This window comes from Hypanus sabinus, chromosome 13 (assembly GCF_030144855.1).
Source record: "Hypanus sabinus isolate sHypSab1 chromosome 13, sHypSab1.hap1, whole genome shotgun sequence".
In the NCBI taxonomy this organism is placed as follows: domain Eukaryota; kingdom Metazoa; phylum Chordata; class Chondrichthyes; order Myliobatiformes; family Dasyatidae; genus Hypanus; species Hypanus sabinus.
In genome coordinates this window covers 86,238,943-86,251,596 of record NC_082718.1, presented here as the reverse complement: position 1 = coordinate 86,251,596, position 12,654 = coordinate 86,238,943, and the positions used below count along the sequence as shown (strand labels likewise).

Below are 12,654 nucleotides of genomic sequence, written 5' to 3'. Positions count from 1 at the left end.
AGCAAACATGCAGGATTTTATTTCGCTGGAGGCTCTACATGGATTGAACTACATGTACATCATCACTCACCAGCAAAAAAAAATCCTGTTATCCTTGTACTGTTAAAAATGTTGATTCGTATGGAGCTCAGCAAGAGCTTTTTCCTCACCTGCATAATAGCATTGAGTCGTGGCTGTAGGCTGCTTAAATATTCTTTTTTGATTTCAATGTCCTTCATAATTTTCTCCTTATTCGCTAGTGATTCTTTGTATTTTTCTGCCAACCTAAAACAAAAATAAACAAGAATCAAACTCAGTTAGATAGGCAGATATTCTTAGGGTGGAAAGATAACAAACTTGGAACTATTAAGACTAACTGAATAGGATTCACCTCCAATAGGACCACAGTCTTGCCACTAGGTTTGGAGGCTTGTGTGCTTCAGTGACTCAGGAAGCTATATTTGCTGGAGTCAGGGCTTTACGCTTTGGCTCTTGATAGGGTCACATGCCAAATATGTCAAAGGATAGAGCCCAGGCTAAAGGCTGATTTATACTTGTGTGTCGCATCTATGCCGTAGGTAACACGTACTCTATGCCATAGGGTGATGTGCTCCTCCCCAAAAAAGTAATTCATGTGTCGCGGCGACGCAGACCGCAACAACTGTGATTGGTCTGCTCGGTAGCATCGCATTTCCAGTTGCTTCTTCTCCACCATGTCTGTTCACCGATGCAAAATAGATGAACCAAATCGTCAAATCTACCTGCCAACATGTGAAAATGTTTGAAATGCATTTCCTTGTCCATGTCTCTCACAAAGAAACTCAACACAGTGGCATAAAAACTCCACCACCAAACAGTGTTTTGGCACACACCAACGCACACTCGTTACGGCGTAGAGCCTACACAGAAATGAAAATCAGGCCTATGGCGTAGCCCATACATGCAAGTACAAATCAACCTAAGAGTGGTCCAATGGCTCTCCAGGTTCAAGGGGGTCAGCTCAGGGCTAACAACCCTGACTGGTCAAACAGAACTGTTACAGAAACAGCAATGAAGAATCCTTCTACACCTGAGTGGGCAATGACAGACAGAAATGGAGGATCTTCACTGTTGCCCTAAATGCCAGCAGGCATAAAAGGCAGTAAGATTAGCATTCAACACAAAAATAAACTAAAAACTCTATAAAGGGAATAAAGGTAGCCAGATGAATCTGAAAAACAAATAGAAATATAACTTCATGGTGGATGTCATAGAATTCACAATAAAGGATGGATTAAAGAAACTTAATATGCATAAAGGTCCTATTTATTTATTTATTTATTTACTTACTGACTGACTGACTGAGATACAATGCCTAATTGCCCCTTCTGACTCTTTGAGTCATGCTGCCCGGCAATCTCCCAATTTAATCCTAGCATAATCACAGGAGAATTACAATGACCAACTAACCTACCAACTGGTACGTCTTTGGACTGTGGGAAGAAATGCACGTGGTAACGGGGAGAACTTGTCTGCAAATCCACTGGAGGCCTGTCCTGGGGTTGGAGCATGTCTGTGGTTGTGTGTGGGAGGAAGGAACACGGCTTGTTTTGCTGTTGCTGTTTTGTTGCTTGTATGTTCTGTGTTGTTCTGTCGAGCATTGTGGGCTTGCTACGTTGGCACTGGAATGCATGATGACAATTGCCACCTACCCCCAGCACATCCTTAAATTGTGTTGGTTGTTATCACAAAAGACACATTTCACTCTATTTTTGATACGCATGTGAAAGATGAATGAATTTCAAACTAAATCTGTGATGATATCAAACCTGGATTTCTTACCTGGAAACTGTTCCTTACCTTTTACGCTGTTCAAGTTCCCAGTCCAAACGGGATAGAGTTTGCTGATGGGGATCATTCATCGTTAAAGTTGGCTTGCTAATTTCTGTTGGAGCATCTTTATAGAATTCGTCCACGTTCACCAAGTCAATCTCTTCATGTTTCGATCTAAAAGACAATACCAGTGGTTAAAAAACTTCAAAATAAGCACAAAACAATGTATCATTTCCAATTTACTCAATTTCCCTCAGGATCAATGAAGTATGTCTGTCTGTCTGACAAATACATCTGACATCAAATACAGCAATCAAAGTCAAGTAGCTTGTATAGTTGATTCGCAACTTCTAACTATCAACTCCCTACTTCAGTAGACTGATTCACGATCTTGGTGTATACCACCCAGAGGAGAATCACATCCCTGAAGCTTCTTGTGTAGCACCAACTGGAAATGAAATCAGGGTTGAAGGTGCATGGGAAAACTACCACATCCCAGTTTCCCACAAATCACACAAGATTCTGATTTGGAAAATCACGATTCTCACACTGTAGCTGAAACTCCATTCCCAATGAAGCTGTGTGATCACTTTTATTATTGTGCACCACAGTGATTCAAAGCTCATAATTACCTTGTCAAAGGAATAGGTAACAGATGCGTGACTCTTAACTGTATAAAGCGACACACACAAAATGCTGGAGCAACTCAGCAGGTCAGGCAGCATCTATAGAAATGAATAAATAGCCAATGTTTGGTCCCAGAACCTTCTTCAGGACTCTAAAAGGAGGGGGAAGAAGCCAGGATAAAAAGGTTGAGGGGGAGGGGAAGTACTCCAGCTGGAAGGTGATAGGTGAAGAAGGAATCTGATAGGAGAGGAGAGTGAATAAAAGGAGGAGGGGACCCAGGGGGAAGTAATAGGCAGATGAGAAGAGGTAAAAGATCAGACTGTGGAATAGGGAGGGGCAGCAGGAGATGGCGGTGGGGGGGGTGTTTGTTTAACTGGAAGGAGAAATCGATATTCATACCATCAGGTTGAAGGCTACACAGATGGAATGTAAGGTGTTGCACCTCCACCCTGAGGACCAACACGTTGGAACGGGAATGGGAATTAAAATGTTTTGGCCATTGTGAAATTCCTCTTGTGGCAGATGGAGGCGGAAGTGCTCGATGAAGTGGTTTCACAATTTACAATGGGTTTCACCAACGTGGGGGAGGCCGCCTCGGGAGTACCAGACTTTACAAGGCTGTAAAAGTTTCAATTATCATCATCTAGCTTAATAATAGTCTTAAACTACACCGAACAAGGGTGAAATACACAAGATCATGCACTGAAAGTCAGTGAATTAAGATGTTAACTTTGTGTCTCTCTCTCTTTCAAATATATGGACTGATCTACCAGGTATTTTCAGAATTTTCTCTTCTTCTATAAAGTGGATTACCATAGAATTGAAGCTATTTGTTACCAATTCACTAAGTAATACTTCAGTTTCTGTTATACCACACTTAATTACCAGATTTTAAATATCTTACTTAGAATTGACAACATCACTAAAGCAAGTTATGCGAATTCAATAAAACCAAATACCAGAATATTAGAAATGAAAGGGGAAACTCACTTGAATTCCAAGCACTTTGTGATTTCTTTTTGAAGATGCATCACCTCATACAGAAGATTCTGAAGTTGAAGATGAAGAGCATCCACCTTCTGTTTGGCCTGTAAGACAGCTTGCACCTCTAATATCCGAAACAAACTCATTTACATTACTACTTCAAAAATGAGCACTTTACAATGCAGACAAAATGCTGGAGAAACTCAGCAAGTCAAGCAGCATCTATGGATGGGACTAAACAGTCGGTGTTTCGGGTTGAGACCTTTCATCAGGATCAATGCTAATGAAGGGTCTCGGCCCAAAACATCAACTGTTTATTCCCCTCCGTAGATGCTGCTGGCTTGCTGAGTTTCTCCAACATTGCGTATGTTGTTCAAGATTTGAAGCATCTTTTGCATTTATGATTTTACAATGGGGGTTTGCCATCTCTTTGTCATGGGGCTAGCAACCCAATCCCATAAAAACCCACAGCTACAGAAACACCAACAGACCTCATCGCTGGGAGAGGAAGGATCTTTGCTTAGAAGACACCAAGCTGCATCTGGAGACAACTTCAAAGACTGGCCCAGGACAGAGGACCAAAGCCTCAGTAGGGATGTTGGACTTAAGTAAGTTAACACCAGGCAGAAGAACACCTAAATGTATGGAAGAGTGATACTATTTTACTGGTTCAAAGCAAATTGGCTTGAAATTAATATGATGGAAGAGTAAATTACTTTCATACAATTTTTCAGGTTCCTTAAGGTTGTTATAGCCAGGGGTGGTAATGGGGATAAGCTTCCACTACCTAATAAATGCCCCCAATAGCGTGCACCTCAAATAGCCTCTGACAACCAAGTTGTGGCTTAGACAACAACATGTGGCTTAGTTACTATGCCCAGCAGAACTGTCTACTGACAGGAGAAGGGGCAAAGGCAGGGCCAGGTTACTGACGCCGTAAAACCAGTCGCTTCGGGCAGATCGGGCTCGTCAGCCATGGTTGGTAGCTCATCAAGTAGAAGGAGACTCTGATCTTAAACCTCTGCTGCCTTGCGTTTACACCCACTCACGAGGAAGGCTTCGGGAGTAAACCCTGAGGGAAAAATCCAGAGCTGGAGTCCCTAATACAATCCTATATAGAGTACAGTGCTGACTGGCAACTCCTGCCAAACTGTATTGGTTTTTGCCATTCCTTTGGGCTCATCAGCGGTGTGGAGAGGGGGAGCTTGCTGCATGGGGAACAGCTTGCTCTCCATATCATACTACCCAGGCTTGTAGAAACATACACAATAGGTGCAGGAGTAGGCCATTCAGCCCTTTGAGCCTGCACTGCCATTCAGTATGATCATGGCTGATCATCCAACTCAGAACCCTGTGCCTGCTTTCTCTCCATACCCCCGATCCCTTTTATCTAACTCCCTTTTAAATATAGCCAATGAACCGGCCTCAACTGTTTCCTGTGGCAGAGAATTCCACAGATTCACCACTCTCTGTGTGAAGTTTTTCCTCATTTCAGTCCTAAAAGCCTTCCCCTTTATCCTTAAACTGTGACCCCTTGTTCTGGACTTCCCCAACATTGGAAACAATCTTCCTGCATCTAGCCTGTCCAATCCCTTTAGAATTTTATACGTTTCAATAAGATCCCCCCCCAATCTAAATTCCAGTGAGTATAAGCCTAGTCGATCCAGTCTTTCTTCATATGACAGTCCTGCCATCCCAGGAATCAATCTGGTGAACCTTCTCTGTCCTCCCTCTATGGCAAGAATGTCTTTCCTCAGATTAGGGGACCAAAACTGTACACAATATTCTAGGTGCAGTCTCACCAAGGCCTTGTACAACTGCAGTAAAACCTCCCTGCTCCTGTACTCAAATCCTTTTGCTATGAATGCCAACATACCATTTGCTTTTTTCACTGCCTGCTGTACCTGCATGCCCACCTTCAATGACTGGTGTACAATGACACCCAGGTCTCGTTGCATCTCCCCTTTTCCTAATCTGCCACTGTTCAGATAATAATCTGTTTTCCTTTTCTTGCAACCAAAGTGTATAACCTCACATTTATCCACATTAAATTGCATCTGCCATGAATTTGCCCACTCACCTAACCTATCCAAGACACCCTGCATCCTCTTAGCATCTTCCTCACAGCTAACACTGCCGCCCAGCTTCGTGTCATCTGCAAACTTGGAGATGATGCATTTAATTCCCTCGTCTAAATCATTTATATTGTAAACAACTGAGGTCCCAGCACTGAGCCTTGCGGTACCCCACTAGTCACTGCCTGCCATTCTGAAAAGGTCCCATTTACTCCCACTCTTTGCTTCCTGTCTGCCAACCAATTCTCTATCCACATCAATACCATACCCACAATACCGTGTGCTTTAAGTTTGCACACTAATCTCCTGTGTGGGACCTTGTCAAAAGCCTTTTGAAAATCTAAATATACCACATTCACTGGTTCTCCCCTATCCACTCTACTAGTTACATCTTCAAAAAATTCTATAAGATTCGCCAGACATGATTTTCCTTTCACAAATCCATGCTGACTTTGTCCGATGATTTCACCTCTTTCCAAATGTGCTGTTATCACATTTTTGATAACTCTAGCATTTTTCCCACCACCGATGTCAGACTAACTGGTCTTTAATTCCCTGGTTTCTCTCTCCCTCCCACTCCTTTTTAAAAAAGTGAGGTTACATTAGCCACCCTCCAATCCTCAGGAACTAATCCAGAATCTAAGGAGTTTTGAAAAATTATCACTAATGCATCCACTATTTCTTGGGCTACTTCCTTAAGCACTCTGGGATGCAGACCATCTGGCCCTAGGGATTTATCTGCCTTTAATCACTTCAATTTACCTAACACCACTTCCCTACTAACATGTATTTCCCTCAGTTCCTCCATCACACTAGACCCTCGGTCCCTTACTATTTCCGGAAGATTATTTATGTCCTCCTTACTGAAGACAGAACCAAAGTAGTTATTCAATTGGTCTGCCATGTCTTTGTTCACTATGATCAATTCACCTGTTTCTGACTGTAAAGGACCTACATTTGTCTTGACCAATCTTCTTCTTTTCACATATCTATAAAAGCTTTTACAGTCAGATTTTATGTTCCCCGCCAGCTTTCTCTCATAATCTTTTTTCCCTTTCCTAATTAAGCCCTTTGTCCTCCTCTGCTGGTCTCTGAATTTCTCCCAGTCCTCAGGTGTGCCGCTGTTTTTTGCTAATTTATATGTTTCTTCTTTCGACTTGATACTATTCCTAATTTCCCTTGTCAGCCACGGGTGCACTACCTTCCCTGGTTTATTCTTTTGCCAAACCGGGATGAACAATTGTTGTAGTTCATCCATGCGATCTTTAAATGCTTGCCATTGCATGTCCACTGTCAACCCTTTAAGTATCATTTGCCAGTCTATCTTAGCTAATTCACGTCTCATACCTTCAAAGTTACCCTTCTTTAAGTTCAGAACCTTAGTTTCTGAATTAACTATGTCACTCTCCAACTTAATGAAGAATTCCACCATATTATGGTCACTCTTACCCAAGGGGCTTTGCGCGACAAGATTGTTAACTAACCCTTCCTCATTGCTCGATACCCAACCTAGAATGGCCTGCTATTGTGTATCTATTCAGCTGGGACGCAACATCCATGGCCAACTCTGACCGATAGAGGCCAGACAGACAACTTTGCAACACACTATAAAAATAAAGCAAACGTTCCCATTAACTGATATTTATTCTGTCCCACTCCTTCCCATCTTCATGTTCACAGTATTTACCTCATGTGTTTGATCGCGGCCTTTTTTTAATCTGATGTGAGCCAAGCGGTTTAGCTTCTTTAGAGTCATGAAGTGAATGCAACTTTGGATCCGCCGCTCTTCAATCTCTGCTGCCTGCAAAAGAACACACGAGAACTGAAGCAACACAGACAAAATGCTGGAAGAACTCAGCAGGCCAGGCAGAATAGTCAAAGTTTCAAGCAGAGACCCTTCATCAGGACTGGGTGGGGGGGGGGGGGGAACAGAGAGGAAACTGCCTGAATTAAACAATTGAGGGGTAGGAGGCTGGCTGAAAGATGACAGGTGAAGCCAGGTGGGTGGGAAAGACCAATGGCTGGAGCAGGAAGAATCTGACAGGAGCGGAGAATGGGATGGGGGAAGAGATCCCGGGGGTGGGGGTGGGGGGAAGTAATAGGCAGGTGAGAAGAAGTGAAAGGTCTGAGTAGGGAATAGAGGAAGCAGAGGGAAGGGAAATTTTGTTCATCGGAAGGAGAAATTGATATTCATACTATGAGGTTGGAGGGTATCCAGATGGAATGTAAGCTCCTCTACACTGATGGTGGCCTCATCTTGGCACAAGAGAAAGCCATGGTTTGACACGATGGAATAGAAATGGGAATTTCAATTAAAATATTTGGCCACCGGTAAGTCCTATTTGTGGCGGATGGTGCAGAGGTGCTCAACAAAGCGGTACCTCAATTTACGACGGGTCTCACCAATGTTTTGGAGACCATATCGGGAGTACCGGACCACAAAGGTGACCCCAGCAGATTTGCAGGTGAAGTGCTGCCTCTCCTGGAAGGGCTGTTTGGGGTCCTGAATGAAGGTGAGGGAGGAGATTGATGGGCAGGTGTAACACTCAGGCTGCTTGCAGGGGTAAGTGACAGTAGGGAAAGCAGTTTGGTTGGGATGAATGGACAAGGCAATCACTGAAGGGGCAACCCCTGCTGAAAGCCGTGGGAGGATGGGGGAGAGGTAAAGATGTGTTTAGTGGTAGGATCCCTTTGGAGATGGTGGAAGCTGTGGAAGATAATGCGTTGGACGCAGAGGCTGACGGGGTGGTAGGTAAGGACAAGAGGGAGTCTATCACTATTGTGGCAGTGGGAAAACATAGGGTAAGCACGGACGTACAGGAAGTGGAAGAGATGCGGGTGAGGGCAGCATCAATGGTGGAGGAAGGGAAATCCCATTCTTTGAAGGAAGAAAGACATCTCTGATGTCCTGGAATGGAAAGTTGTGTGCTGGGAACAGATACGGCAGAGGTGAAGAAACTGAGAAAAGGGAACAGTGTCTTTACAGGAGATAGGGTGGGAAGAGGTAGAGTCCAGATGGCTGGTTTATCTGCAGGTTTATAAAAGAAGTCATTTGACAGTTTCTCTCCAGAGATGGAGGCAGAGAAATCAATAAAGGGGAGGGAAGTGCCAGAGACGGACCAAGTGCATTTAAGGGTAGGGAAGAAGTTAGAGGCAACATTGATAAAATTGACAAGCTCTGCTCGGTTAATGATCAGACTGCTTAATTCTGACTTAAAAGGTCACAAATCAAGTTTCAGCAATTTCATATTTTTTTTTAAACACAGGAGATTCTGCAGATGCTGGAAATCCAAAGCAACACACACAAAATGCTGGAGGAACTCAGTAGGTCAGGGAGCATCTATTAAAAAGAGTAAACAGTCGATGTTTCGGGCTGAGACCCATCTTCAGGACTGAAGAGGAAATTTTTTGCTTTTTTTACCTTCACCTTAATTAATACATTCTTCGCAGAGTAAACCTGACTACATTAGACTGTCTCATCAACCTCCATTTCTTTGTCCTTACAATTACAGTTGATCACAGGAACCAAGATTAATTGAGGGACCTGCACTTCTTGGTACAGCGAATGCTTGAGGTCTCTACATAAGAACACAAACCACTTCCCTCATACAAGCAGCACTAACTGTACTCGTCTAGGGTCGAAGATGTGGAGCTACAGATAGTAGGCACACATCCGGCAGACCTTCAATATTTTTAAAAACTATTCTTACTTAGTGCCACCGGATACTTACAGCATCTTTCCCTCCTTTACTCTTCAGCTCATGAATCTCAGCCATCAACCTTTGAAGGTCTTCACATGTTTTCTTGTAGAGATCGTAGTCTTTGGCAGGGTCTCTCGTCTCCACCTCTGTTTCCTCACTATAAGATCGGTTCTCCTAAAACAAACATGCATTTCAGTATTCCAGTCAATAGTGTCTGGTGAGACAACAGATTTGATGCAGGCGAGCACATGAATTTAACTGAATAAACACATTAACTTTTGACAGGAATTTACAACGTGCAGGTACTAAATACTATACAGCGGAGATGACAGATCTTGCTGCTTGACCCTGTGGATCTTAATAGTGTTCTGTAGGATCTGTTGTGGGAACCTGCTCTGTGTGATGTTTACAAATGACTTGGATGAGGAATTGACTGTGGGTTAGTAAATCTGCAGATGATCTGGAAAGGTTGGGTAGGGGCTGAAACGTGGCGTGGGGTCCAGGGCTCAGGATCCAGAGCGAGGAACAACCCTGTGTTTGGACTATTTAAATGCCGGGCCAGATGAATTAAAAAGGTAGGGTGTTGGGACCAGAGGCAACGGTCTGGCCAGTTCTGCTTGGTGCTCTGCGACATTTACTTTGCTGCACTGAGAGTGAGGTTCTGGCCTGCTCCGGACGTTTACTATGCACTGAGCTGAGGCTGTGGGCCTGCTCGGGGCTTTGTGTCTGAGGACTCATCTTCATTATAGATGCTGTTTGCTTACTTTAATTGTTTGCACAATTCAGTTTTATTCTCACTCTTTCTGTACATTTGTCATTTTTTATGGTTTTTTTGTTTTGTGGCTGGCTTTAAGGAGACAAATCTCAAGGTTGTATAATGTATATGTACGTTGACAATAAACGTACTTTGAACTTTGACAATATTGAAAATTATAGCAGAAGGGTTGGGGGGAGGTAGTATTGAGGGACGATATCCTAAAAGACTTCAAATGAGGCCATATGGGTAGAGCTTAAAAATAAAAGGAGCAGTAGATTAGTTTATTGACAGATTCACCAGTGTGCATGAAAATTCTTCCTTGTGGGAAGCTCGCAAAGTAAACAGTATAAATGTTAATAATAAATACAGACAGACAGACATACTTTATTGATCCCGAGGTAAATTGGGTTTCATTACAGTTGCACCAACCAAGAATAGTGTAGAAATATAGCAATATAAAACTATAATTAATTAAATAATCAGTAAATTATTCCAAGTGAAAGTAAGTCCAGGACCAGCCTACTGGCTCAGGGTGTCTGACACTCCGAGGGAGGAGTTGTAAAGTTTGATGGCCACAGGCAGGAATGACTTCCCATGTCGCTCAGTGTTACATCTCGGTGGAATGAGCCTCTGGCTGAATGTACTCCTCTGCCTAACCAGTACATTATGGAGTGGATGGGAGACATTGTCCAAGATGGCATGCAACTTGGACAGCATCCTCTTTTCAAACACCGCCAAAAGAGAGTCCAGTTCCACCCCCACAACATCACTGGCCTTATGAATCAGTTTGTTGATTCTGTTGGTGTCTGCTACCCACAGCCTGCTGCCCCAGCACACAACAGCAAACATGATAGCACTGGCCACCACAGACTCGTAGAACATCCTCAGCATCGTCCGGCAGATGTTAAAGGACCTCAGTCTCCTCAGGAAACAGAGACGGCTCTGATCCTTCTTGTAGACAGCCTTAGTGTTCTTTGACCAGTCCAGTTTTTTGTCAATTCGTATCCCCAGATACTTGTAATCCTCCACCATGTCCACACTGACCCCTTGGATGGAAACAGGGGTCACCAGGCCCTGAGCCCTCCTCAGGTCCACCGCCAGCTCCTTAGTCTTCTTCACATTAAGCTGCAGATGATTCTTCTCACATCACGTGACAAAGTTTCCCACCGCGAACAAATGCTAAACAATAGTGCAATCGGAAGCAGTTTAAATAGAAACGCTAAGGTGATGATAATAACTTCGAGAAGCAGACTTAAGACTCAGAGAATGCAGCAGCATCCCCAGGAAGGGGAGGTGGAAGAGGTGATTAGTTTAGATAGCAGTGAAGAAGATGCTCTTGAGCCTGTTATCCCACCTTTAAACTCCTGTACCTTCTCATCCTCCAAGAGGACCACAGCCTTGCCATTAGGTTTGGAGGCTTGTGTGCCTCAATGACCTGGAGAGCTATGCTGGCTGGAGTCAGGGCTTTATGCCTTTGTCTCTTGGAAGGGTCCCACATGCCAAACAGGTCAAAGGGCAGAGGCCAGATGAAGAGAGGTCCTCTTGTCTTCCAGGTTTGGGGGTTCAGCTCAGGGCTAACAACCCTGATTGGTAAAACAAAAGAGTTACGGAAACAGCAATGAAGAATACTTCTACATCTGAGAGCGATGGTATTCCTGAGTCTCCACCTGGGACTCGTGTGACTGACAGTAGTGAAAACTGACGGGAAGCTACTGACACGATGAAGGAAGCCCTGAACTCCACCAGAGATGGAGGACCTTGATTGCTCCCCTAAATGCCAGTGGTGTAATGGGCAGTAAGTATCTTCTCATGCCTCCTTAAGAGAATTGAGTTTTTTGAGGAGGTGGCAAAACTGATAAAAGCAGTGCATGAGGTAGATATTTATTTTAGTAAGGTGTTTGACAAAGTTCCCCACAGTTGACTTGTCCAGAAAGTCTGTGGATTTGAAACTGGCTGGCTGAAAGACACAGAGCGTGGGAGTAGATGTAGTATATTCTGTCTAGTGACTACTAGTGTTCTGCAAGGATCTGTTCTCGGACCCCCTGCTCTGATTTTTACAAATGACTTGCATGAGGAATTGGAGGGGTGGGTAAGTATGTTAACAGATGACACGAAGGTTGGAGGTGTTGCCGTTATTGTAGGTTAAAACGAGATTGAGACAGGATGCAGAGAGAGGGCAGAGAAGTGGCGGATGGAGTTCAAGATGGAAAACTGTGAAGTGACACATGTTGGGAGATCGAACTTGAAAGCAGTATACAAAGTTAATGCCAGGATTCTTAGCAATGTGGAGGAAGACAAGGATCTAAGTCCACAAAGTGCCATGCAAGTTGATAGGGTGGTTAAGACCATAAGGTATAGGAACAGAATCAGGACATTTGGCCCATTGAGTCTATTCTGCCTTTTCGTCATGGCTGATCCATTAATCGTCTCAGCTCCAATCTCCTGCCTTCTCCCCGTATCCCTTCATGCCCTGACTAATCAAGATACTACCAACTTTTGCCTTAAATATACATAAAAGCTTGGCCTCTACAGCTGCCTGTGGCAATGAATTCCACAGATTCACCTCTCTCTGGCTAAAGAAATTCCTCATCGCCGTTCTAAATGTTCAGCCCTCTACTCTTGAGGAAGTGGGCTCTGGTTCCAGAGTCTCCGACTATAGGACACATCCTCTCCACATCCACTCATCGAGACCTTTCAGCATTTGATACGTTTCAATTAG

General features: G+C 43.8%; 1 protein-coding gene across 2 annotated transcripts in view; it reads right to left on the bottom strand.

The window, feature by feature from the left end:
- The window catches only part of thoc5 (THO complex 5), a 56,735-nt gene that overhangs the window by 43,155 nt on the left and 926 nt on the right, over positions 1-12,654 (bottom strand). For both annotated transcript variants that reach the window (XM_059988063.1, XM_059988064.1), the window contains exons 2-6: positions 9,209-9,352; positions 7,165-7,278; positions 3,409-3,506; positions 1,819-1,965; positions 150-264 (exon numbers count right to left, since the gene is read on the bottom strand). In XM_059988063.1, coding sequence (XP_059844046.1) covers positions 150-264; positions 1,819-1,965; positions 3,409-3,506; positions 7,165-7,278; positions 9,209-9,352 — 618 coding nt within the window. The remainder of the gene's footprint in view (positions 1-149; positions 265-1,818; positions 1,966-3,408; positions 3,507-7,164; positions 7,279-9,208; positions 9,353-12,654) is intronic.